This window comes from Puntigrus tetrazona, chromosome 4, assembly GCF_018831695.1.
Source record: "Puntigrus tetrazona isolate hp1 chromosome 4, ASM1883169v1, whole genome shotgun sequence".
Lineage (NCBI taxonomy): Eukaryota > Metazoa > Chordata > Actinopteri > Cypriniformes > Cyprinidae > Puntigrus > Puntigrus tetrazona.
In genome coordinates this window covers 45,911-73,741 of record NC_056702.1, presented here as the reverse complement: position 1 = coordinate 73,741, position 27,831 = coordinate 45,911, and the positions used below count along the sequence as shown (strand labels likewise).

Here is a 27,831-nt window from a genome sequence, read left to right as displayed (position 1 = left end):
ATGATTTAACCCAGGCATCCATCAACGCGTGAGGTGTGTCTGACTCTTCAGCATGTCTTCTGTCACAAATGAAAAGCACTTTCATTTTCTCAAACACGTATGGAATTTAAGCTAGTTTCCAATCGCTAGTGAAAAAAACATTAATACCGACCAGTCCAGAACGAGGACGTGTAAAGCTAAACACTTAGTTTTCGTTTACAAAGTGTATTGAGTGGGTTTGTGTGGAGTCACACCCACACACACACACACACACACACACACACACACACACACTCATACTCACTCGTGTCTCCATCAGCGCTGCGCCAGAGGCGCGTTCACTGCAGCTCTGTGGAGCGCGCACGCTAGAGAGAGGGACGCGCTGCTGCGGCTCGGAACATCTTCACCGGCGTGATTCATGATCAAGGTAAGGGGAGAGGTTCTGCTTTATTCTGTTCTAGGAGCCAAATGTAGATTCGCTTTTAATCCCGGATGTACCGTTATAAGAGAAAAAGCGTCGCGGTTTGTTGACGCATCCTTGAGGAAGAGAATGTGCTCAGTGTGTTAAATCATGACGGTCTGGATGCGTTCACGTGTGCTTTGAAAATCGATCGAGGGTGTTTTAAATCTGTATTCGGGTAGAGTCAAGGATGTAAAATGTCCCCATCGACCCGGAGCGGCTCTCAAACCTCACGTACAGTCTATAGGAGGACGCGTTTTCGTCGCGTTCCATTCGCGGTGCGTCATACTGGCGTCTTTCACCGCCGCGTTTTAAGATGGTGCGTCAAGTCCAACTTTGAACATAGCACCGTTTAGTTGAAGATGATTTTAAACACCCGCACACGTTCTGCGCGACGCGGCTCTGTCGCCGCCGAAACCGACGCGTCATCAGCAGCCACGCCGCTGTCATTAAATAATCCCGGAGGTCTCGTTTCTTCTGTGTTTCGTGTCACAGCAGTGTTTAAATGCGTGCTGCCGCGGCGACTGAAGCGGAGAGAACGCGGGAGCGTGCGGCGCCAAAGCTTCTGTTCAAATGTTAGTGTAGCGCAAACGATTCTTGAACTGTTGAGGTTTGGCGCGATCGAATCATTCTTGCTACATTTCTTGCATTTGAGCGGCAATCTTTTCCGGGTTGCGTTTCATCCCAGATTCAGAAGAAAAACCGTGCTTGATTCTTACAGTGGCAAGCAGTTATTTTAAACAAATAATTTGAGCTTAGTGCTCGGAGTTAACAGAACATATGAAGTTATGAAAATGTCCAGATTTTTTTTCCCCTTGATCATTTGAACTTTTCTTTTGCTAATGTTATAGGAATATTACCTTTGAGTGATCTCTGAGCATTCTTAAACAAGTAGCACCATAATAATAGGTTCTAAGAAGATTAACTTTGGTCGAATGGGCTATTAACATTACTGGAAAAAACATTCTTTTAACATTTATATAAATGTTACTTGTGAATGTTCTCCGAGCATCCTCAAGTCACTGTTTTTATAGCACTTTTTGCAATGCAGATTGCATCAAAGCAGCTTTACGGTACTAAAAAGGGAAATGGTGTGTCAAACAGTGTTCGGAAATGTTGCAAAATGGCTTTTGGGGTAATGTTTTGAGAACGTTCTTAACAAATGTTCTGTGAATGTAGAGTGTTCTGAGAACATTCCCTGTTAACCAGGGCTTCGGGGTGGACATGCTTTTGAAAGCTTTTGTCGGAGGTTAATGTACAGTAAATTACACTAGTAATTTATCATACATTAGCTGATGCCTCAAGGTACATTTGCAGCAGTAGCAGCGTTAAACAGAGACTATTCAATATTCAGCAACATACACGCTCACATGCCACTATATATATATAGAGAGAGAGAGAGAGAGAGCTGAAGTGCAGCAGATACATGCCAGCAGGTTCATACGGTCACAGCGCAACACTTGCAACCTCACAGAGCTAAATATGACGGCTGGACTTTATCCGGACCGTGACACTGATACTGCTACAGGCAGACAGACAGAAAGGGCCATCTGCAGACGGATAGAGGGCTGCATTTATGCAATTTACCTATTGCTTTTGTCATTTGGGACCAGTTTCTTGCTGTCAGTGCTGCATGGAGGGAGTTGTTTGTCGATGGCCTGATCTACGCGTGACCTTTAGTTTGATCCGTGCGCTCCACGCGATCACACTCCGACAGCGCAGGATCAGTACGAGAGTTGAAGGCGAGGATGTTGAGATTAGCGCTGGTTTGATGATCAGCAGGCCTTCTTGGGTCACACTGAGAGCGAATGAGGGGGGGGGCAATGTATTTACACACATGAATCTGCGGCATTCACAGACACAGACTTAAATCTTGCTTTTCATTTACACAGAACCAGACTAAAATTTAATTCAGGGTTATTACAGGTAATAAAGTAATTAAAAACATAAAATGTTAACTGAAGATATATATTTGTGTATATGTGTGTATATATATATATATATATATATATATATATATATATATATATATATATATATATGTATATATATGTATATATATATATATATATATGTATATGTGTGTGTGTATATATATATATATATATATATATATATATATATATATATATATATATATATATATATATATATATATATATATATATATATATATATATATATATGTATATATATGTATATGTAATTATAAAATAACTAACAGTACCACATAACACTAAACACTAAAAATGAATTGAAATGTTTAAATGATGCTAAAATAAAACAATTAAACCTACAATTCTAATAAAATGAAGTAAGAAATGTAGATGATACTGAGATGGCGGTATTATTTTGTTCCTTTAGTAAATGCAGACCCGGATGTCCTGTATTTATTAGCCGAAGATGTGAATCCAGCCCTAGTTTTGTCATTGCGCTCATGCTGCAGCTTCTATATTTACGTTGCACACTTCTCCTGTTCTCTTTTTACTCATAATAGATTTTGTAGTCATTTTAACTGTGTATTTCCCTCTGGACTGGGCTATAATTAATGTGACTTGGAACTGCTATTTATACTACAGGCCTAATTAGCCAGAACCATGTCTGACAGAAACGCTAGGCTAGGCTAACAATCCATTGCTGCCCTATTAAACAGGTGAATGATTGATTGATTATAGAAAGTAGCCGCGCAGTCATTAATTCGTTCATTCAGCTAAACGTCTACTCTGAAGTTTTGAGAAGTCACCTGCTTTATTATATGTGTCATGAGGAAAAAATCACAAGTCAAAATGGTTAAAGTACAAAACTAATAAAACGCCTGAAGAGTAGGTTTTAATTTTTATTATATAACCTTAGTTTTATAATAACTGTGAGGGATGTTTTGCCGTTCACCCCGTATAACAGTATTAAAAAATAAATAAAGTTACAGATATCATTGATTGATGTCTTTATTTTTTTAAGCTTAGCAAAGCAGGGTATTTTTGTGAGCGTCGGTCACACCTCGGTTTCTTGTAGAAAAAAACGTTACTTAATAAAAGTGATGAATGTGCATGTTTTCATGTAACACAATAAATCCACAACCTCATACTGTCACGGGCCAGTTTCATCTCTCGTGTGTAATAGTGCTGTGACTGATCTGTGCACCTCAGCACATGGCAGTGTGTTTGTAAGTCAAATGTTCTTGTGTAGCCTTAGGTGAGTGTTTTGACTTTGGTGTCTGGAGGCATCTTGAGGCGCTGCATTCTCTGATCTGGGTCTGTTTACAGTGCTTGGGTGAGGCGAGGATGTTGTGCAATTTCCTTTGGCCTGTCGTAAAGGGCTCCTTAAAGTAAAGATTTAGGACCGTTCCAAAATGTACTTAAAGATTAATCCACGAAAGCTAAATTAGGAGTTACTGACCAGTGTACAGAAACATTTTTACATACTTTAAGATTAGCGCACAAACATTTTGCATGAAAGCAACTTATTAGTGCACATTTTACATAATGTGCAAAAATGGACGGAATGCACAGAAACATTTTACATACGGTCATTGTGGGTCATTGCAGAGGTGTTGTGGGCAGTAAGTCAGCTGGACCTTCTGATCATAGTGGACTAACTGCGCTTGAGTTTAAAGTGTGTTGTTCTAATGAGATGCCATTATTGGCCGTCTCTTCATGTACATGGAGCAGTGAGTATTGGAGTGATGCATTAGCTAATGATGTTGTTAGCAATCTGCTCTCAGTGCTCCCAGAGGATGTTCAACTGATGTAGGGCAAATCAATGAACACACACACACACACACACACACACACTCAATGTCTGTTGTGATGACTAATGGTGGTAAATCAACATGACTACTATGAGTAGTATTAGTTCAGAACCTTTTGAACTCTTGAACGTATGAAAAATTAATGTTTGTTGAAATAAAAAAAAAAAAAAACAACACATTTTGCTTACTTGCGTTTTCTCTCTAAAATGATGTTGCATTCTGGAGCATAATAAAGTTCTAAAATCAGTCAATCATTTTGCTCTTACTTTTAAAATGCTATTGATTTGTTCATCAAAATTTTTTTTCCAAATTAATGTTTTGATATTAAACCCACTTTTTCCTCTGTTTAGAAAAATAAAACAAAAGAACACTATTAATTTAATTCAGAAAGAATTGTTATAGATCACATACGTGGCTAGTGAATTTGAAGATATACCCTATATATTGATTTACAATTAATTGTTTAAAAAATGTCATCTCAAGCTGAAAATGTTTTTTAATACTGTGTTTAGACAGTCAGATCAGTATCAGAGGTCAAGAGTCACTTTATACTAGTGAAGTCCTCTGATCTGGCCCCGCGGGTTCATGGGACGTTTGCATTTCTCCTTCAAGTTCAGACCAGTCGCATGAGATGTGTAGAATTCTTTACATTTCTGTCGTCTTTGTTTTGTCGTGTTCTGGCATCATGCATTATCTTCCACTCAAACGCTGCTTATCAAGGCTGCATTTATTTGATCGAAAATACAGTAAAATTCAGAAATATCATGATTTAAAATAGTGAAGGTGTATTAAAATGTAATTTATCTCTGTGATCAAAGCTGAATTGAAGTGTTTGCTGCGCAAGAACCATTTCTGATTATTATTAGTGTTTTTTTAAAACTACTTTTTTGACTGTCTTTACTGTCTCTTTTGATTCATTTAATGCCCCAGAGCAGAAACATGATTCTGAATGATAAAGTATCTTGATAGATCTGAAGCCCTCTTCCTGATTGGGTAGATTTCTGTTTCTTTTTAACTCCGTTATAACCGCAGACGGGCTGCAGCGAGGTGTTTTTGGCCGTGAGAGTGATTGTTCGTAGGGATGCAATGTGTTTGTTTCTTCATTCTTGGAAGAGAGGCTGAAAGAGACGCTTCTCAGCAGATAGTGTTGCTCTTGTCCACGCTTGCTGTAATTCAAGCCCAAATTAAAGCGGACTTCTGTTGTGGTGTATTGTATCAGGACTGGATCAGATCGCAGCTGGAATATAGCTTGTGTGTGACACTGCATAATAAATCAGTGGTGTAGCTGACGTGTAAGTTACAGCCGTGTTCGTGTGTGTTAAGGGTCCGCGGGTCACCTGTTTGCTTTCTGGGTGGTGCTAGTCTTACTGAGAACTGCTGGGAGCAGAGCTGAAGACTGTGTGTGTGTGTGTGTGTGTGTGTGTGGGGATCGAACAATTGGCCTCCTTTGAAATGAACAGGGTGGAATTTGAATGGAATCAGCCACACGCCCAAATAGTTGTTGTTTTTGGAATGACAGGAAGATGAGTTTAGTGCATAGGAATCTAAGTAAAACTTTATACACTTTTAATTTTTAATTTCTTTTAATTGTTATAATATTATATATTACATGTTTCAATGTGTATTTTTCTGATTAAAATACAAATTTATTAAAATATATGAAACATTTCTATAGAGAGTGTTTTAGTGTGTGTAGTGAACACTTTCTTTTTCAGCCTCTCTGTGACATTGAAATCTGCCAGATACATTTGCCTAAAGTTCTTTAAAATAGTTCCCTTATGCAAAAGTGGGCTGACCTGGAGACATCCGAGCAGGAAAGAGGATGTTGTGTTTGCTGCTGTTCAAAGCTCTTCAGCGAGGAAGTGACTGTCTCACGGCTTACACCTGAACACCAGGAGGAACTCCTCTACTTCTACAACTTTACACATGTGATGAAGAAAAACACAGACGATTGTTATCTATAACTTATTTTAATAAATGAATAATTCCTTTATTTATTTCATATTTTAAGTATGCATCCAAACAAACAACAGTGACAAAGACTTTTATAATATTTCAAATAAATGCTGTTCTTTTGAGCTTTCTGTTCATCAGAGAATCATGAAAAGATCAGTTTCCTACTAAATAAATAATCAGCTTTTTTCAACATTAAATTAATTAGTAATTATTTTTTTTATTTATCTCTCTCTCTCTGTCTCTCTCTGTCTCTCTCTCTCTCTGTCTCTCTCTCTCTCTCTCTCTCTCTCTCTCTCTCTCTCTCTCTCTCTCTCTCTCTCTCTCTCTCTCTCTCTCTCTCTCTCTCTCTCTCTCTCTCTCTCTCTCTCTCTCTCTCTGTCTCTCTCTCTCTCTCTCTCTCTCTCTCTCTCTCTCTCTCTCTCTCTCTGTCTCTCTCTCTCTCTCTCTCTCTCTCTCTCTCTCTCTCTCTCTCTCTCTCTCTCTCTCTCTCTCTCTGCCCTCTCTCTGTCTCTCTCTCTCTCTGTCTCTCTCTCTCTCTCTCTCTCTCTCTCTCTCTCTCTCTCTCTCTCTCTCTCTCTCTCTCTCTCTCTCTCTCTCTCTCTCTCTCTCTCTCTCTCTCTCTCTCTCTCTCTCTCTCTCTCTCTCTCTCTCTCTCTCTGTCTCTCTCTCTCTCTCTCTCTCTCTCTCTCTCTCTCTCTCTCTCTCTCTCTCTCTCTCTCTCTCTCTCTCTGTCTCTCTCTCGCTCTCTGTCTCTCTCTCTCTCTCTCTCTCTCTCTCTCTCTCTCTCTCTGTCTCTCTCTCTCTCTCTCTCTCTCTCTCTCTCTCTCTCTCTCTCTCCTCTCTCTCTCTCTCTCTCTCTCTCTCTCTCTCTCTCTCTCTCTCTCTCTCTCTCTCTCTCTCTCTCTCTCTCTCTCTCTCTCTCTCTCTCTCTCTCTCTCTCTCTTGAGTGTGTGACACCTGTGACCCGTGTGTGTGTGTGTCTCTGTCTCTCTCTCTCTCTCTCTCTCTCTCTCTCTCTCTCTCTCTGTCTCTCTCAGCCGTTCTCTCTCTCTCTCTCTCTCTCTCTCTCTGTCTCTGTCTCTCTCTCTCTGTCTCTCTCTCTCTCTCTCTCTCTCTCTCTCTCTCTCTCTCTCTCTGCCTCTCTCTCTCTCTCTCTCTCTCTCTCTCTCTCATCTCTCCCTCCTGTGTCTTCTCTGTCTCTCTCTCTCTCTCTCTCTCTCTCTCTCTCTCTCTGTCTCTATCTCTCTCTCTCTGTCTCTCTCTCTGAGGAGATCAGGAGTCTCTCTCTCTCTCTCTCTCTCTCTCTCTCTCTCTCTCTCTCTCTCTCTCTGATCTCTCTGTCTCTCTCTGAGCTCTCTCTCTCTTCTCTGTCTCTCTCTCTATTCTCTGTGTGACACCCAGGCGAGTGTCCGGTTTGTCGAGGAGATCAGGAGTGACAGATGAGAATATGTCCTCAGGCTCAGAGAGTGATGTAATGAGTGTAATATATATCGCTGCCACAGGGCTTGATTTACTTCAGCCTCTGAAACCAGAGCAACCGGTCCAGAGCAGTCAGCTCCAGCACACTTCACTGCTGCTTCGCACACAGTTTACTCCCTTCACTTGTCATTACAGCTTTTATTAGCTTTTAGTTACTCCAGTGAAGAGGAAGTGTGTATGTGAATATATATATATATGTATGTATATATATATATATGTGTGTGTGTGTGTGTGTGTATATGTATATATATATATATATATATGTATATATATATATATATATGTATATATATATATATATGTGTATATATATATATATATGTATGTGTATATGTGTATATGTGTATGTGTATGTATATATATATATATATATATATATATATATATATATATATATATATATATATATTGTTAAGATGACATGTCAGTTAACATCCTTTAGAAATATTTTTATGTATTATTTGATATTTAATTTTTATATGAAATATATTTAGTTATTCATTATTAGTTATTATTTTTAATTTTTCCTATGTCTATCACTCGGTGCTAGACTAAGAAGTAAATCTGAGCTCTGCATCTTTAGCCTCTGAAAATCAAATGTACATCTTAAGATCTTACGATGTGTGTGTGTGTGTGTGTGTGTGTGTGTATATATATATAAAACCTGTGTGTATACAGGTTTTGACATGACATGCATGCAAGGTTAAAAACGCTTTAATTTTTTTAATAATATGTATTATAATATGCATTTTTTTAACTTGTTTTGAGAACGATTCATTTCAGGGATTCAGATGTTTTAATTTTCAGAAATCCATAATAGGGGCACTTTGTAATCTCGTCCTGTTGAATCTTGCAGGATGGCAGGATATAATCAGTGCATTTTCTCTTTCTTTTCAAGCGTATGTCATTGAAACTGAGTGAATACATGCAGTGACTCCATGACAAATTAATCCACATGAAACATGCTTTATTAGCAGTGTTTGCCAACTCAAACATCACTAATCTCTCTAACAATCGCTATGCAAGTGTTAAAACAAACAGCAGCAGTAAGTAACGCTGAGTGTGTGTGTGTGTGTGTGTGTGTGTGTGTGTGCGCGCACAGTTACTTAAGTGATCAGACGCATGGTTTTCACCTCTAAGGGCTGTGAGAAACCACCTAGCAACCAGTTGGCAACACATTGCAGTTCCCTCTGAACACCTTTTGCAAACAGATTAAAAAAGGTGCTAGTGAGTCTTCATCAGTGTCCAGAGGAAGCTGTGTGTGTTTGAGTCAGGTGACTGCCCCTCTTATCCTCTCTGTCTGTCTCTGTGTGTGTGTGTCAGTGTTCAGGAGGAGCGGCGTTCGTCTCTCACCGTCGTCATGGCCTCGATATCGGAGTGGTACGCAGGGAAGAACGTGCTGATCACCGGAGCCACGGGCTTCATGGGGAAGGTGCTGGTGGAGAAGCTGCTGCGCTCCTGTCCCGACGCCAACGCCTCTACATCCTCGTCCCGCCCAAAGCCGGTCAGTCCATGTCCGAGCGCGTGCAGGACATGATGAAGTGTAAGGTGAGAGCTCTCGGTGTGACTATTGTCTAATTGCTATTAATTTTTTATTAATATATACATTTTTACTATTTGAGTATCAATTAAAATTACTGATATGATTGTTTATATATATATATATATATATATATATATATATATATATATATATATATATATATATATATATTATAGTATCAATTGATTTATTAGATATATAATATTATTATAAGTACACACAGAATAATAAATTACTGTAGTATCTGCATTTATAACTATTATTAAAATAATAGTAGAGGGAGTGGTAATAGTACTAATAATAATACAAGATAATAATAAATTGAAAATAATGTTAAGTTATAATTAAATGAAAGATATTGAATACTTAATAACTATAATAAAAATTACTTAATGAAAATATCATACAAAATACAAAAGCTATTGTATTACATGTATCTCTCAGTGGTTAAAATAGTAATATAGTAATAATGCAACTAATAAAACATATAAAAATAATATATTCATAATAATTGTAATTATCATGTTGTTTTCATTATGATGTCTGTTAAATAAAAATATTAAAATAATAATAATGATGATTACAATAGTTTTTTTTGCATCTCAACTGTAAACTTACAGTAGTAATATTTAAAAGAAACACATTTTAAAGTCTTAATTTTCTTGATGATAGTGACTTCATAAAGTGCTTTTTTATTACAATTTTGCAAAGATAAGACGTATGGTGATTTCAGGTTCTATTAACAGAGCAGCTCTTCTTCATCATCTGTGAGGATCATAGTGGATCATAGACATTTGTAACCTTCTAGAGCATTGTGCTTTTCTTCTTTTCCTGCTCTTCAGGTTTTTGAGACCAAGCCTGACGCCTGTGTTGTGTCTTTTGTCATTGGATATGTCGGTCTTTTGTGATTGGATGACATCTGATCTGATCGTGTCCAAACTTCAGTTAACCGCGTGTTTATGCTTAAATAGTTAGTTCCACGGAACGTGCAGAACGATCAGCTTTTGCTCGCAGGCCGCATCAGGGTTTATCACAACTGTAATCTGAACTTGATTCTCTGAAACCTGCAGCAGAAGTTCATGTTCTGCGTTCCTCGGGCGACAGTGGAAAATGCTCTTTGATTGTTGCATGGAAACCCCACCACAAATGCCATCCACATGAGTTATGATGAGTATTTCCATACGCGTCTGTAGGTGCGGCTTCATTAGCGCTGGAGCGCTGGAGCGCTGGAGTCTTTCTTTATGTGAGGCTGATGAGTCACATCCGCAGTAACAGAGAGTCAGCTTACGTGTGTCACATCCACTACTTTTCACCAAAGAAACGTGCGTGTGTGTGTGTGTGTGTGTGTGTGTGTGTGTCATTGTCATAAATAAATATTACCACTTATATTTAGTATATGGTGTCATCAAAATAATATAACTATATTAAATATATAATTATAATAAATATTATTATTTACCAGTTATATTTGAAATATATTAATATGCATAAATAAAACAAATATATTAAACATTCATATATATTGTTGGTATTCAACAGCAACATGCCGGTAAAACTTTAGCAAATATATATTTGCACTTTTTTTCTTTTTTTTTAATTTACATTTTTATTTTACAGTTGAAATGAAAGTGTTTTAGTTTAAAGGCGTTCATCTATTCAGTCAAATTAGTTCATGTAGTGTGCTTTATTGGTTTGTTTAGATCAGTGTAGTTAATTTAATGAGTAATGCTGCTGAGCTGCATGTAATCTGAGTGATGTTGTGTTGCTTGGGTTTGCTGGTGTTTCAGTGGTTTATCTGGTCTGTGCCGGACTGATGTGAGATCTGGACTCGAGCCAGAATGAAGCTCAGCTGTTATGAGATGCAGATCAGTATTATGGGTCATTATGGGTCAGTTAGATCCTGTCCGCACTGCGCAAACTCTCCGACCTCTGATAGTGTCCTCAAACATGAATGTGTGTGTGTGTGTGTGTGTAGGTTGTATATGTAAGGAATTCTCAGCGCTCACACAGGCAGATTTGTGTGTGTGTGTGTGTGTGTGTGTTTGGAGAAGGAAAATGTAATGTGGGAAGCTATTCATTTTCAAACAAACACGCCCATTGTTTTGTCATTTAAAAGCCTTTCAACAGATTCTTAAATAATTAAAGAGACAAGCTTTATATAACTTTTATAACTTTCAGTTTATAAAATTATTGTATAGGGAAATGAAAAAATAAATGATCGTGGTAAAAAAATAAAAATAAAAAAATAATAATATGTATGATGTATACACGGCAAAAATGAGAAGTTGACCTAACTTAAAATGTCAAGGCAACTTGCTGTACATCTTTTGAGGGGTTCTTCACTCAAGCCAGGTCTCTGAGTAGGGTCATGTCTCTTTGTGTTCAGCTAACACACTTTATCATCTTGAATGTTGATATCATTTTTTCTGGAAGATGTTTTTTATACAGAGTTGGTGAATTTCCAAACTGCTTTTCCTGTTTAAATGAGTTTTTCAAAGTTGGCAAAACTAGCAAAAATTGCTGAAGCTGGTTGCATTAAAATTTTTACTTTTTTTTTTTTTTTTTTTTTTTTTAAACAGTTTGTCTTTGACTAGTCAGGACAACATTTGGGGTAATTTTGGTGGTATGACAAGGTCTTTTATGATTTTTAAATTTTTTAAAAAGAGTTATTTGTTTTTTGCAAATGAACCCTTCATATATAATAAAACAATAATAGGGCAGCAGAGTACTAGCAATCTTCAAAACCAACTCAAAACTCATCTTTTCGGCTTACACTTGACCCAACATTGATAGCACTCTCTTCTTCTCCTGCTCCTTCCTATCCTTGTTTAAAAAAATACTGGCATGAATAATTTTAATTAGTCATAATCTTGTACTGATATGGATATTTTATTATTGTTATTTTCTGTCTTTCTTTAATTGAACTGTGGCAGGGATCCTGATCCACCTTCATTCTGTCCGCTCCTCCTTCGTGTCTCCAGTCCACTGCTCTTCTGCTCTCTGCTGTGTGTGTGTGTGTGTGTGTGTGTGTGTGTGTGTGTTTTATCATTGACCCAAGGCCACGGCGGTGCAGGAACTGAAGGAGTATTGTCTCTCTCTCTCTCTTTCTCTGACATTAATGGGGTTTTTTGTGCCAGAAGGCCCGGTGGAGACTGGCACAGAGCGACTGGGTCATCCCACAATGCACTGTTTGCTCTTTCCAACACGGAGAGAGCGAATGTTTACAGCGCTGGGGCCTCATTTGAACCCCTGACTCTCAATACAGTGAACCTGTGCCGTCCTTCATCCGCAAGTCACTTTCTTTCATACAGTACAGCTTTAATCGATGAGTTTGAACTGTTTCAAGCAGGTCAGCAGTCACTATTATAAAGACTATATTTTATATAAACTTACATTAAAATGTAGCCTATTATTAATTACTTAATAATTAATTCATCCTAATTTTTGATAATAATCGAAGGAAGATACTTCGCCGCGTGTCGTGGTACTTCCTTTGATTATTTTATAGTTCCTAATAATATCAGCCTAGAAAATGCTAATTTTCCGATGGTCTTAGTACACAATATAACTACAGAACAGTTACGCTTAAATAGGACAAATATCAAACTCTCTTGGTCATTTGGTCAGATGCTTCTGGTCTAATCGGATTCAGTGATCTATGCTAAGCTATGCTAAGCTATGCTAGTGCGTTAGCGCCAGACCCAGAGATCGCTGAATGGATTTAAACTCTACTTATTAACTCTGGAGGAATTGAAAATGAGCCTATTTTCAAAAAAATGAAATGTAAACGAGTTTAATCCACGATGTAAAGTGCCTCTGCAGGTATTCGTTATGTGATACATAATGTACTTGTTGGAACGTAGTTAGTTATGTCTACATTACGTATAGCCACATTACACTATGCATTTTAACAGTCAATAAAACCATCTAATGCTTTTGATATTTTATTTGAGCCAATTGTTATTATAGCCTCATCATTAGTTTCCTATATAAAAAGGCTTTTTTACCTAGACCTGTTTGTGAACCAAAAATATCAAATTACTTTCGCTTGTCAAAAATAATCAGTAGATTATTTGTTAAGGCAGTAGTCATTAGTTTCAGCCCTATATTGTTTAAAATGTTTAAAAATACAACTGCATTGTTCAGGTCAACCATATATTGATGACAACAATGAGTAATAACTTGCCATAGTATCCTTTCATGTTTTACTCACTGCTGTAATTTGTGGAATTATCGCTTATTTTATAGTTTTATTTCTTCATTAGTTTTTTCTTAGCTTTTATTAAGTTTAACTTTTCGATTTTCGATGTGCTTTTGCAGTTTTTCATCAATTAAATCAGTTTAATAGTTCAGTTTTATTTTTCCAATTTTAGTGCTTGAAGTTTTTCACCCAGCGCTTCTATTTATTCATTTTTTTGTAGTTTTATTTCAGTAAACATTTGAGTGCTTTTGAGTTGTAGTTTTGAGAGCAGTGATAGTGCTGGTGTGTGTGTGTGTGTGTGTGTGTCTGTGTCTGTGTCTGTGTCTGTGTGTCTGTGTGTGTGTGTCTGTCTGTCTGTGTGTGTGTGTCTGTGTGTGTGTGTGTGTGTGTGTCTGTGTGTGTGTGTGTGTGTGTGTGTGTGTGTGTGTGTGTGTGTGTGTGTGTTCCTGCCAGCTGCAGCAGCATATGGAGCTTCTGTCCTATGCCAGCATGTGGGTGTGTTTTGTGTTTTGTTAATTCCTGGTGACACAAACCACGGCAGGAAGTTTGGCTAAAATGTCTGCGCTCATTTCCTTCTGTTTACTGCATTTCTGCAAGCTGCTCTAGCACCTCACGTTCCTGCTCTCTGACACGAGGTTCTCCTTCAGTTATGTGTGTCTTGACCTTTTTAACTGCTGCCTCTCCAGCATGGACTGAACTTCTAAATCTTGTGTTAGTGTCTGTCTGTGTGTGTGTGTGTGTGTGTGTGTGTGTGTGTGTGTGTGTGTGTGTGTGTGTGTGTGTGTGTGTTGGCTAGACTGCTAGCATGGCCTATATGCTGTGTCTGATCTGTCCAGTAATCCTGTGTTAATGGTCATTGTTAGAACAGACTTATGTGTTCAGATGATATCATTAAGGCTTTATTCTGTAATATTTGCAGTGTTTAAGTGTGTGGGAAATGCACCCTGGTGGTTTTTCATATTAAATGATGCACTTTCATTTGCATTTGAAAATCCTCTGGTTTCAAAAAAGATAAGATAGTTGCTTTATCGTGTGCACGCAAAATTATTACAAGTTATTTCTTGTTATGGTTTCTGAAATGGGGTTTATGTGTTTCTAATTTCTTTTTGATTATTAATTTGCAATGGAAATTGTTTCATTAATAATTGTGTTGTTGTTTTATTATACTGCTTTATTTGCTATTAGTTTTTATATTTTGAATTTGCTTGTATCTAGTTTATATTTAGATTATTTCTGTTTGTTTAATTCAAATTTTAGTTTGCCACAACATTTATTTTATTTGTGTAAATGACATTTATTTGATTGATAATTTGCTTTTATATTTTTTGTTTTAATAAATTACTTTAAATTCTATAAATTACCATAAATTATTTTTTGTAAATTATACATTTTATTATTTAAATAACACTTAAATAAGTGTTTTATCTAAACACTTAGAAAAATATATGTGTAATATATCTAGCAAAAATATATTTTTAAATTATTAATATATACATTTACATTCTTGTGTACTTTAGAATTCAAAAATGTTAAGTATAGGTGGAAGAGGTCTGGGACATTTCGAGATTTCCCAGTAACTGTGTAGGAAAGTGTTTCTGTTGAAACAGGAGTGAATGTGTACTGTACATATCTCACACCTTTGGCAACATCTTGAATAAATGAGCACTATCATAAAGCAAATAAAATGATCTGTGTCTCAACATGCAAGCAGACTTCAAAACACAGCAAATCCTGGGAAAAAGTCAGGAAGAACTGGATTGTAACATGTTTCACAAGGCCTTGATGTGGTGTTTAAACGTTCAGTTTATTTGTATGCTGAGCGTGGATTGAAGCGTATTTGGCGTGCTGATTTCTGATTGGTCGACTGGAACTCAAAACATCCTCCTTTGTGTGTGTGTGTGTGAAATTTTATTTTGCATTTTAAAAATAAAATGTATTGATTGGAGGGGGTTTTGACTAAAGTTTAAGATTTTTTTTTTTCAATTGTATTTTAAATGTTTATTGGTTTTGAAAATCAATATTTTAATTTATTTGACTTGTTTTTCAATAATGTGTTTAATGTAATAATTTTTTGTGTGTGAATGAATATTATTTGTTTAATGATTGGTATTTTATTATTAATATTTTTTTTAAATATAAATATATAAATTCAGCTTATTTTACTATTTATTAAAATATTTTGGTTCAACTTAAAGCAGTTTTGTCATGGCATTTACTACTTATTTAAAAGAAAATTAGGTTTTGAATGAATATAGTATTTGTTAAATTTGTTTATATCTAGTATGATGTATGAGTAACTAAGAGAATGTATTATTGCATTTTGCTTCGTTTGAAAATGAAAGTAGCTCTGATGTCTTGTTTACGCCTCAGACCTCAGTATAATTTGATGGCACGCAAGCGCTGTTTTTTTAGTAATGCAAATCTCTCTTGATAAACATGCATTGAAAAGCGTGACTGGACCGAGAGGCTCAACAGCTGTCAGCATCTGTCCGCCCTCGCAGGTGCCTGCTGCCGGGTTACAGGGGGCATGCATGTTACGCCCAGGACTGATTCTGATTGGCTGCGCTTTAGGAATGTGCCACTGCCAGACCCTAGGAATTGTGGGTAACATAAGTCAGCACATGTGTGTCAGAGGACGGCAGTGCCTGCAAATCCTCTTTGATATCAGATTACAGAAATCACAGCAGATCTATCAGCTATGTAGCGCTCAAACATGCAAGTTGAATGCCTGTGCGCTTGGATATGGTCAAGAAATATCTTATTTATTCACTCTGCAGTTTTTCCATTACATAAACGCTGAAGTCTGTGATATAATATGATGAGATTTGTCATTTGCATCTTGCACTTGGCTTAACGGAAAATTACATATCGTCTCTGGAAGAATAAATTCTCCCATAAACCTGTACTGGACTGCATTTTACCACAAAATAAATTATATGATAAATTGTATTTGATAAAAATAGTATGAAATGATGCCTGATTTAGAACCATGCATTTTAAGGTTACTTTAGGGGACAATTAATTCTTTTAGTACGCTTACTACCCAAATTCCTGTTTTGTTTGTTTATTTATTTATTTATTTGATTTTTTGTCAGTGATGATTCTCATTATGCTTTTGAATATTATTTAAATATTTTGAAATATTATATTAATATTTCAGAGTATTTCATTATTCACGCACATTTGTGATGTTCATTCCTAATTTTATTTTATTTCCTTTATTTATTCTAGTTATTCTTAATGGTGGTATTCAATAGGTTTTCAAATAATACACCATTTTTTAAATAATTTTTTTTATTTTATTCTAATTATTTTCTGTGGTGCTTTTCTTTTCTTTTTAAATAATTCACTATTCGTAGTAGTATTAATTTTTTTATGTATTTTTTTTGTTTTTGTTTGAAATAAATTGTTAACTGTATTTACTACCCAAATTCCTATTTTTGCTATGTTTGTTTATTTTTTCTCGATTTTGATTCTCATTAGGTTTCCAAATAATTCTGTGTTTGTTTCAGTTAGATCAGCGTAACAGTGCTGCCTTCATGCGTGAACATTTCGAGAGTGTGAAGAATGATAATTGTCATGTTTTGTGCGCCGCTGAGTGTTTGTCTGTGTGTGTTTCAGAGCTGTTTGACCGCTGCGGCGTGAAGATAATCCTGACTTTCATCAGAAGATCATCCCCATCAGCAGCGAGCCCATGCAGCCCGGCCTGGCCATCAGTCCAGAGGATGTACAAACACTCACTTCCTGTATTAACATCGCCTTCCACCTGCGCCGCCACCATCCGCCTCGACGAGCCCCTGAAGTGAGTGATGTTTGACCACGCTCACTAAACACACAATCAGAGATGTTTCTGAAGGATCACCTGACACTGAAGACTGGAGTAATGATGCTGAAAATTCAGCTTTGATCACAGAAATAAATTACAGCTCAACAGATATTTACACAGAAAACAGATGTTTTAAATTATAATGTTATTTCAGATTTTGTACTGTATTTTCAATCAAATAAATGCAGCCCTAGTGAGCAGAGAGATTTCACAAAGCATTACTTAAACCTTACAGAAACACAATTTTTAAACATTAATGTATGGTGGAACTTGAAAGCCATAGCTACACTTGAAAAGGATGTGTGAGAATAAGAAAGGTAAAACACACACACACACACACACACACACACACAGTTTGCTGTGTCATGAGTCTCTGGCCGAGGAGCAGATGTTCTCTCTGCTGGAGGAACGAGGGATTCATTAGTGAACCGCTGACTCTGGAGCAGGAGCAAGGGAAGGAACGGACACACACACACACACACACACACACACACACACACATCTGTTCACACTGACCTCTTGCTTCATTGTCTTAAGGAAAATAAAAACAGCATCAATGTCCTAATGTGTGAGAATTCCATCCTCTCTCGCCTTAGCAGCATCACAGACCAGTATCAGTAATTGATTAAAAAACTACTTTTAAATTTGAAAACATTTTTAACTGTAGTATTTTTGTTATAATATTTGGAAGTAATTTATTCAAGTTTCAAGTTTATTTTATAGCGCTTTTACAATGTCTATTGTTCCAAAGCAGCTTCACAAAAGCAAAAGCAGCTTCACAAAAGCATTGTGTATTTATTATTATTATTATTTTTATATATTATTTTTATATATATATATATATATATATATATATATATATATATATATATATATATATATATATATATATATATAATATTTTTTTTTCCATTCTATAAAATTAAATATATTTTTATTTCTGTTTTTGATTATTTTATTTATTTAGTTTCATGAAATATGAAATGAGAAATGCTGCTCTTGGCAACCAACTGAAATAAATGTCTCTCTTGTCTCTGTCTATATATAAGGTTATATTTTTAAGTGAACCTAAATACCCTGTAATAGACTTTATTTTAATAATTTGTTTAATTGTGTGTTCATTTTTATGGTCACTATAGTACTGTACTGAGAGATAATGATTTGTTTTTTTATTTCATCACTTTTTATTTATATATTCATTTTTTTTTTTTTTTTAAATCTATATATTTTGGTCTCTTGACAAATTATAATAATGTATAACTTGTTACTTTTTTCCAGTCATTACAGTTCTGTGCTGTTAGATGTATTTTTATTATCTATTTAATTTAATCAAATTAATTTAATTATTTATTGTGTTTTCTGGTCTACATTGCCGGATATTGCATCTATGATTTCTCTGCATTATTTAACTGTTGCAGGCCGTATGACTCCGATGCAGAGCGCCTGTGATGTGTAGTAATGTGTGTGTTTGGTGTGTCTGCGCAGGCATGCTCTGCAGCTGAACGCCATCGCCACGCAGCAGCTCCTCTCTCTGGCGCAGCAGATGCAGCAACTGCAGGCCTTCATCCACATCTCCACCGCTTACGCCAACTGCAACTTGCAGACACATCGACGAGGTCATCTACCCTCCTCCGGTCGAGCCCAAGAAGCTCATTGACTCTCTGGAGTGAGTGCACTGTATCATCATCACCTCAAACACACTTACTGAATCTACCCGGAAACTATACAGCCAGAAGCTCATGTTACCTGATGGAGCTGTAGTAAGAGAGTGTAGTTGGTATCAGACTTCAGCTAACGCTTCTGAACAGAATTCTGGCATGCTGGAAAATACTGGGGAATCATAATTCTCTCCTAGCTTGTAGAAATGTGTTCTTGGCAACAAGCTGAATTAACTAAAAAAACAACGCTTCAAATTAATGTTTTTTCCTAATAGTAATTGGATATACATTTGTAAAAATGAATAGGCAGGTGTATATTTATATGTAGAAAGTCCCAAAAACTAAAGCTAATATTATTAAATTTATCCCAATATTACAATATTTCAGAATACTTGGTTTTTTTTGCATTACATTTTTCTATTTGGTATATTGCTGTAATTTGTTAGGTGTATTATTTATTTAAATGTGTTGTTTTGTTATTTATTTGTAATCTATATTTAATTATTTTAATCATTTTTATTACTTCAGTTAATTTATTAATATAAATGGCCTTTTCTACTCCCTACAGTGCTCTAATTTTAGATGTATTTATTTATTTATTTAAAAATATATATGATTTTAATATTTTTATTCACGTTTTTTTTTCCTCTAACCTTTTCCACAAACCCATGTTTGGAAAACAGTGGTTTTATGTCACTGGTCATTGCATGTCTGATTTTCCACGCTGTTTGACTTTGTCAAGACATGTTGCATCAGGATGTTTCTGGTCTGACACACTGTGCCGACTCCTGAAGCAGAGCAGCGATTTATCTGTGTGTGTGTGTGTGTGTGTGTGTGTGTGTAGGTGGATGGATGAGAGTATTGTCCGTGATATCACGCCGCTGGCCTGATCGTGACCGCCGAACACTTACACCTTGCACCCAAAGCGCCGCGCGAGTGTGTGGCAGCAGGAGAGCGGTAAGCTCAACATCGGCATCATTCGCCGCCCATCGAGAGGAGCCAGCTGGCAGGAAACCTTCCCGTGAGTGACGCTTCCTTTCAAACAGGCCTCGCTTCAACCAGTGATGAGCAGCCTAGAGGATTTAGGTTCAAATCTTGAACTAATGGCATAAAAATAACTAAATCTAAGACATTAATCAAAAATTAACTATTCAAAAATGACTAACTAAAACTGTAAACTAAGAAGTAAATCAAATCTATTGGTTACCCTTTGATTTTTATCGCCCCACCTTAAACATTCTATTAACTTTAAGCAGCTACATGTCAGAGTAGACTTCAAAATAAAGAGCTCAAAGATATTAATAAAGATATTAAGCAGACAGGCTACTAATACTCTAATGACTGCAGTTGACATGTAGCTGCAAAGTTACTGTTAGTAGAATGTTTATAGTGGACTATCAAAAAAATTGTTAGTCTAAATCTAAAGTAAAAATAAATGTAAAATTAAATAAAACTATGTAGATATTTGAAATGAGTTATTACAAGATGTTTGTATGTTTTATTTCAGATTGACGTAAAGGCAAAAGTTTTTGTGTAGTTTATTTTGAAATACTAAAGGAACTAAAACTATAATATATCTCACATGCACAGCACATTTAAAAATATTTTTAGTAAACTTTAACTGAAATTAAAATTAAAATAAAAAGTATACATTTTATTATGAAATATAATAAAATATTATCAAGAACTTTAATAATATCTCAGTTGTATTAATTTAACATGGTTTGGACTCATTTGGCATTTTTGCAAGTAATCATTAATGTAGATTTTAGTTGTTTGTGTGGTCAATAACCTATTCTGAATCTTTAGGCCATATGCATTTGTTTTATAGCAAACGGCATATGTGTCTGTTGTATAACCCTGTGAGATACACAGCAATGCTAAACTAAAATGCCTCTTTTTCTGTATTTATTTTACAGGGTTGATAGATAAACTTTAATGGACTGAGTGGTGGCCATTGCTGTAAGTATCACTTCTGGGCATGTGCTACAGTAGATCTGAAGGTTTAAGACACTTCCTGAACCCCACAGAGAGCAATCTTAACCCTACAACACTGCTTTAAGTGATTGTGTAAGATCTCTAAATGAACAACATGGTCAAAACTATTGTTGATAAACCTGTTGCACAGAAACCTCAAGTCATATGACTGATAAATAACTTCCATTTTAGCTGAGAAGCTTGTATTTTTGTTTGTATCAAATAAGCATCAGAATAACTGTAGTCATATTTCCAAACAAACACTTACTGACTGAAGCAGCTCAACATTACTTGAGATTTATGTCATTTTAGAAAATCAGTGCATTTCAGATCTGATCATCAGGATCCTTTGAGACGTGTTTGATTACAGAAGTTATAAGTAACGCTTTTTATTTCTTCATCTCTCTCAATCATGTTTAGGTCATTTCTGGCCCCATCTTATTAAGACAAATTATAAAAATACAGAGTGAGCACTGATACTGACATTATATGTCAGTATCTGCTTTACTGTTATAAATCTTACATTACTAGCATCAGAATCTCATATAAATATCCGCATCTGCACATCTAAATGGTAATTTTTAATAAATGTGAACGTTTTTTGCTTCATATTTCAGAATCATAAAAAGCCTGATGGATCTGTTATGATTTATATATTTTCTTCAGACTGCTCTATTTCAAATTGTGATGAATTAATTTTGATTAATGTTTCATTAAGACTAAAGCTTGTCATTTAGTGCTGATTTAATGTAAAATCAAATGGCTGTTTAAGACCTCACTCCTGTCCTCCTGGTACAACTGAGAAAGCGATGAAAACAGATCTAATTAGTCTGCATTTCTGAAGCCATAAAGCAGTTTGATCCTTCTAAACGCGTGTGCGTAAGCTCGAGCCAGACAGGGATAGGCGGTGCGCTTACGCCTCTCTCTGAAGAAGGCAGGTTTTGTGTGTCCCGGTGCAGGCTGGGGCGTATCCCGCGCACCATGAGAGCGGTGTAATGACGCCGTGGCCGATCTGATTCCCCTCTAGATGTCGTGATCAACCTGACGCTGGCTGCCGGCTGGTATACCCGGTGCAGCGTCAGCTTCACCTGTCTGATTTGCTTATGAGAGAGCCGCAGGTGATTAAACGGAGAACATTAGATGAAGAATCCTCTGCTGATAGATTTGCACGAGGGAGAAACAGGCGGGTTGTTCTCGCAGCGACACGCTGTAATTTCCTTTGTTTTGTGTTTTCTCTTCAGACCAAAACTGCGCTCGTGTACAACTGCACAACCGAGGCATTAATCCTTCCACTGGGAGAGATCGTGCGTAGCGCGCTTTCTTTATCCTGTGTGTGTGAGTTACGTGCACGTGCAGACTCTAGACTGGGCTCAATGGGTCCAGTGTCCAGAGTTTCAAACACACCTGAAGCAGCTAATCAGGTCTTTCTAGATATACTCTGACACTTCCAGGCAGGTGTGTTGAGGCGAGTTGAAGCTTAAACAAGCTAGACAAACTTCAGATCAAGTTTGATGACTCTGATCTAGACTTATACTACAGTGAAAGAAATGCAGTTTTTTGCTGCATATCACATGGGATGTAATGCAGTGGAAAAGGATTTCTGTGGTTCTCATTTCAAGGTGCACAAGTTATGGGCATACAAAGACAATTATTGGAAAAATTAAGAATAAGGTGTACAGTAGAGAGAGAAAACAAACGTAGAAAATACATATAATTATAGAATTTCTGTGCTGTGAGATTTCCATATTTCCACAAACCGTTTTCTCCAAATGTATGTAATAAATGAGTAATGTTGTTGGTGAGGTGTTAGTGAGGCCAGCAGGGGTGCCTCACATGATAGTGATGGGACTTATACCTAGTCAAAGAGCATTGTCTTTCAGATGAGACGTTAAACTGAGGTCCTAGCCTAATTTCCTCCACTGGTCCTTATCAAACATGGCCTCCCAGTAATCCCCATCCAACTTGATTGTCTCTATCCTCTCTCTTCTTCACCTTTAGCTGGATGATTGTAAAAATGACTGTAAAAGTAAAGTGCCATATAAAAACACCTCATCTGTCTCATAAATGTTTCAAATAGTGTCATGGTTGGTATTGTATTACATGATTAAATCCAGTCTTAATAAAAATAAATAAAATCACACATAATTACTATAAGAAATGTAATAAACCTAACTTAATTACTAAGAGGCAAAACGAAATTGTGAAGGTTGATAAACTGAATAAATTAAAATCGCTTTTATTTTATTTATAACATTAGTATTTTTATATTATATAATCCAATCTGAAAAACATAAAATAGCATTCACAGTATGCAAATAATGTTTGAAACTTTATTGCTGTCACCTCTTAACACTTCTTTAAAAGAAAAATCACAGTAAATCATAATTGCATAAATAGTGTATATGCCATTTCTTATTAGAAAAGACTAAATATTTATAAAATATGCAGTATGTATGTAATGTATGTATGCGCATGTAATGCTAAATGTTTGAAAGACTCACATTGTCAGTGTGTTGTGTTTAATTTCAAGCTGTGCAGAGTGGTGTCAAAATAAATCATAATTGCATAACTGCAGCTTCATTTGTATTGCAAAGTAGCTCAAGTCAAACGTAATGAAAGTAGTTGTTTTGCATTTGTAATAAAACCCTAATAATAAGCAAAAAGTACAGTTAGTAACATTTCTGGTTTATTCACACACTGAAAGAGGATTGAGTGCATTGCATTGTGGGTTGCAGTGGTCTTGCTGTATACTGCACACTTCAGCAGATGCATGATACTATGTTTCAAAAAATAGTTCTGAGTGCATGACTAGGATCACACTGTACTGTACTGTATGTGCGCTAGTGTCGCTGCCTGAGGCGAGATCACTGGTGAGAGCAGCTGAAGTTTCCATGGTAAACAGCAGCATCCAGAGCTTTACTACCATGAGCAACATCTGGCTGCCAGCATCACCATGCCAGGAGCAGATCTTCCTCTTCCTGTTAGCACTTCCCAGATTCATGCTGCAGTACCAGTGGCTTAGAAGTTATCATATTATAAACAGTGCCCTTTGCTTTCCAGAGCATCACGTGATGTCAACGCTTAAGAGGAATCCTCTGAACAGGCTTTCCGCCGCCCGAACGCCAACATCACCTCCAATTACCTGTTGATCAACTAGTACTGATCCTCACAGTCAGCAAGTTCCCTGCGCCATCTACGACCTGTTCCTCCTCCACTGTCAGACAGAAACTACAGTGAGAAACCACCTAAGACTCATAAAGCATATAACTTACATGATCTGTTCTGTTCTGATAAAATAACACACACACACACACACATATGCATAAAATATAAATATATGAATGTAATATATATATATATATTAATATATAATTTTTTTAATTCTATTTATTTTATAATAGAATAGAAATGAAAATATGAAATATTAAAATATTTATTTGCAAAAACACATACTCTTATAGATAAGTTTTTTACAATTTCTAGAAATGTATTCATTAATAACGTTCTGGATTAATCTATGATATACATTATATGGCATTAAATTATATTGTTTTTATATTATTGAAATAAAATGTCTGCAGAGATAAACGACATGTAGTTTTAACAAATATATATATATATATTTTTGTGAAGAATTTTAATTAAAGCTATTTCGAAAAAGGCCATTTCTATGTTTAGGAATGTTATTATATTATGTTATCATGCATGACTAGAAGACCTTTTGCAATGCAATATATTTTAAAAAACTATTGTTAATTTTTATATTGTATTTTACAATTTAAGCTATTTATTTATTCATTTTAAAAATTCACAATTATTTTGAGTAAGTTAAAAAAAAAGTTTATATATAGACTAGTCAAGCTTTCATCAAAGCTGTCTTAAAATGAAAGAGCTTTGTCTTAGGACAAATTCTTTTCACTTAAATTATTGCATCATGTTGATAATTTTATATTATGTATAATAATATAGATAATTATATAGATTATATAATATAGATTCTAGATAATTATATTATATTTATATAATTATTAATATCACTTTTAAACATTATAATATACGGAAAAACAACTTTATAAGAAGTAGTGTAAATTATGTTTGTGTAATCTGTGTCTATTCAGAATGATGCGTATTTTCAACCGCCTGCACAAAGCCATCGGTCTGCTGGAGTACTTCAGCAGTCAGGACTGGGAGTGGAACCTCAGACAACATGAACATGCTGATGAGTCAGCTGAGCGCCGACATGACAGGAAGGTACGCGGACACACACACACAACACACACCTCCGAACCAGCCAGTGTGGAGGGCTAAACTGTGTCTAACTCATCCTCGTGATATTTCAGACCTTCAACTTGACGTCCGGCAGCTGAACTGGCTCTGAGTACATCGAGAATTACTGCATCGGCACCAAGAAGTACGTCGAATCTAAGACATGTCCGACATTCCCGCCAGCCAGACAGCACCTGAGGAAGTACGCCCATCTGATAACACCTTCTCAGTTAGAATTAATTAACAAACTATTTTGTTTTGTTAATATTTGAGATGTTTATTGTCTCTTTTGATGGATATATTACATTATAGAAATGAAATTAGTAAATTAGATAAAATGGCATGTTTGGACAGAATACAGAAAAAGCATTATAAATTTATTTTTAGATATGTGTTTAGTTTTACTTTTTTAATAGATTTAATGCTTTCTTGGTGATTAAAAATACTTTTATCGAGATATTACATTATATTATGCTGCTTTTTATTTTCTATTGTTTTATAGTTTTATTTTAAACTATTTTGTTTCTAAAACATTAATATAATTAATAATATTTTTTGTCTAAATAACAAAATATACTATTTTTTAATTTCTATTTTTTTCTACAGAAATGTTCTCTTTCTATAAGAAAATGTAATATAATATAATTAACAATAGTTTATATATATGTATATCTATCTGCATTGTAAAAAAAGGTCTTCTGAGGTGAGGAGAGTTTACATGAGGGAGAATAAATAGTGGCGCTGTAGCCTATGAACACACTCCATCCTCCATAGAGACAAGGAAGATTAATTGAACGCACCTTTGAGTTCTGGCAAGCTGATAGTCAGTAAGAGTGTTTGGTGCGTCATTGAATTATTGATCCTCGCTCTCACAGGCTGAGAAACATCCGATACACATTCAACACGGTGCTGCTGGTGTTCATCTGGCGCTATCTTTTCATCGCCGCTCTCAGATGGCCACGGGAACATCTGGTACTTTGTCGTGAGCTTGTGCTTCAAGTTCTGTCCTACTTCAGGCTTCAGCACTCTGACCCAATGACCGGTGTGACAGGAAGTGTGTGTCTCCGCCCTCCGAGCACTCTCTTCCAGAGGTGTCTCTCAGCCACACACACACACACACACACACATACAGACAGATGATTCTTTAGCTTTCTCAACGGCCGCTGCTCCCGCCTCTGACTCCTCCATGTGCTGTTTTAAAGATGTCTTCTTTATAATCGACTGTCCTTAATTTCGATTATATATGCAACTACATTTACAGTGTTTCTCCAACATTCTCATCGCCATCCAACATCTGGAGACGTCGTTGTTTTGTGTCTTCTATGGATGATTTTAGCGCCTTCTCACTACAGACAGTGTTTCGGAGCAATGGATCTACCAGCCAAAGCTTTGCTGTTTTCTGCATTTCTCTCTGTGAGTGTGTTTGTCTTCTCAAGTGGGTTTGTTTATGTCCTGTTTCTTCTAATAACGCAATCCAGCTGGAAAAATATCGCACTGCGGTGGTACTTCAAAGCCTGGCAAGAACATAGTCTCTCGCTTTTCACTCGTGCATTTTATTTGGTGTTTTGTCTTATATCTTGTTTTTTCGCTTGCTGCGTATGGAGGAAAGGCCATTGAACTGCAACAGATCTGATGCATTTCTAACTCCTGGCGTTTTTTTTTCACAAAAAAATGCTTGCTCAACTACACATCTACCAGCTTACACAAACACTATAGATCAAAAAGAAAAAAGTCTGTTAATGGAAAAAAATAGCCTATTTAAGATGCTCAAAATAATTCTCAATGTGTTTAGGTTTAAGTTTGTTGTGAAAATTAAAGATAATTACCTCTCTTCCAAATTTAATGCATTTTAATGCATGTAGAATTATTCTAAAGAGTACTTCTATTACTGTAATACAGTATTTTACAGTAAGCATTGTAAAAATAAATACTGTAATATTATTACATTAAATATTATTTGTATCGAAGAATTATAAAATATATATTCAATACCATACAATATTAAATATAATAATTTTTATGAGCATTTTTTAGTATTGATTAATAATAGAAAATATAAAAATAAGACTTTTTTACTTCTATTTTGGATTATGGTATACAGGGCATCTTTTGTGTTAATTTTTCTGTTTGTATGACAGAAATATGTTGATTTAGCGCCAGACTCTCTGTTAGATGAGGATATTTCTTTTGTCTGTAGATGACATAAGATGGTTTCCACTGGTCTGTAAATATTTAGATATATAAATATATTCTTTCAGATGATATGCTATATTTCAAAATGTACAAAATGTATATTTGCGAGGGTGAATCAAACTGAAGCCATTAAGAAACATCTTGTTTTCCCGAAATGACTGAGGGCTTCCCATATTTTTTGAAGAAAAAATCAAAAAAGTGAAGAAAAAGCATCTAGTCTCCATTTCAATGTTGTTTTATTATGTGTATTAATCCACTGCTTTAAAGTGCTCTGAATCTAGAGACGTAAAGTGACTTTTAAATTCAAGAGGGAAACGTCCTTAAGAGCTTTTAGTCCTGACTTGGTAGTTTCTATGCAGTACAACCTGTGCTTCTTTCTTCTAGATACATTATTTCTTCTAGTTTAGCGTTTGCTTTTTCACCTTCTGAAGCACTTGTATTTACATTTGCTTGTCAGATGAACCAAAACGAGTGTATTTCTAATATTTTATGAATCTCCTACGGTCGAATAGAAACTTGACGGGCTAATATTTCTGTACGGTTTT

General features: G+C 35.8%; 1 protein-coding gene across 1 annotated transcript; it reads left to right on the top strand.

Annotated features, from left to right (window-relative positions):
* The first annotated feature begins 60 nt into the window (after positions 1–60).
* si:dkey-97m3.1 (fatty acyl-CoA reductase 1) lies at positions 61–26,132 on the top strand. Its single transcript, XM_043236916.1, is given in 22 exon segments — positions 61–406; positions 8,946–9,097; positions 9,100–9,170; positions 16,990–17,004; positions 17,007–17,132; positions 17,134–17,168; positions 18,678–18,792; positions 18,794–18,858; positions 19,695–19,875; positions 20,770–20,797; positions 21,766–21,845; positions 21,848–21,904; positions 22,069–22,135; positions 23,888–23,920; positions 23,923–23,987; positions 23,990–24,060; positions 24,946–25,024; positions 25,026–25,060; positions 25,151–25,199; positions 25,201–25,295; positions 25,969–26,056; positions 26,058–26,132. Coding segments are annotated over 21 exon segments (1,545 nt in total). The 5' UTR covers positions 61–406; positions 8,946–8,982.
* Positions 26,133–27,831: the final 1,699 nt, after the last annotated feature.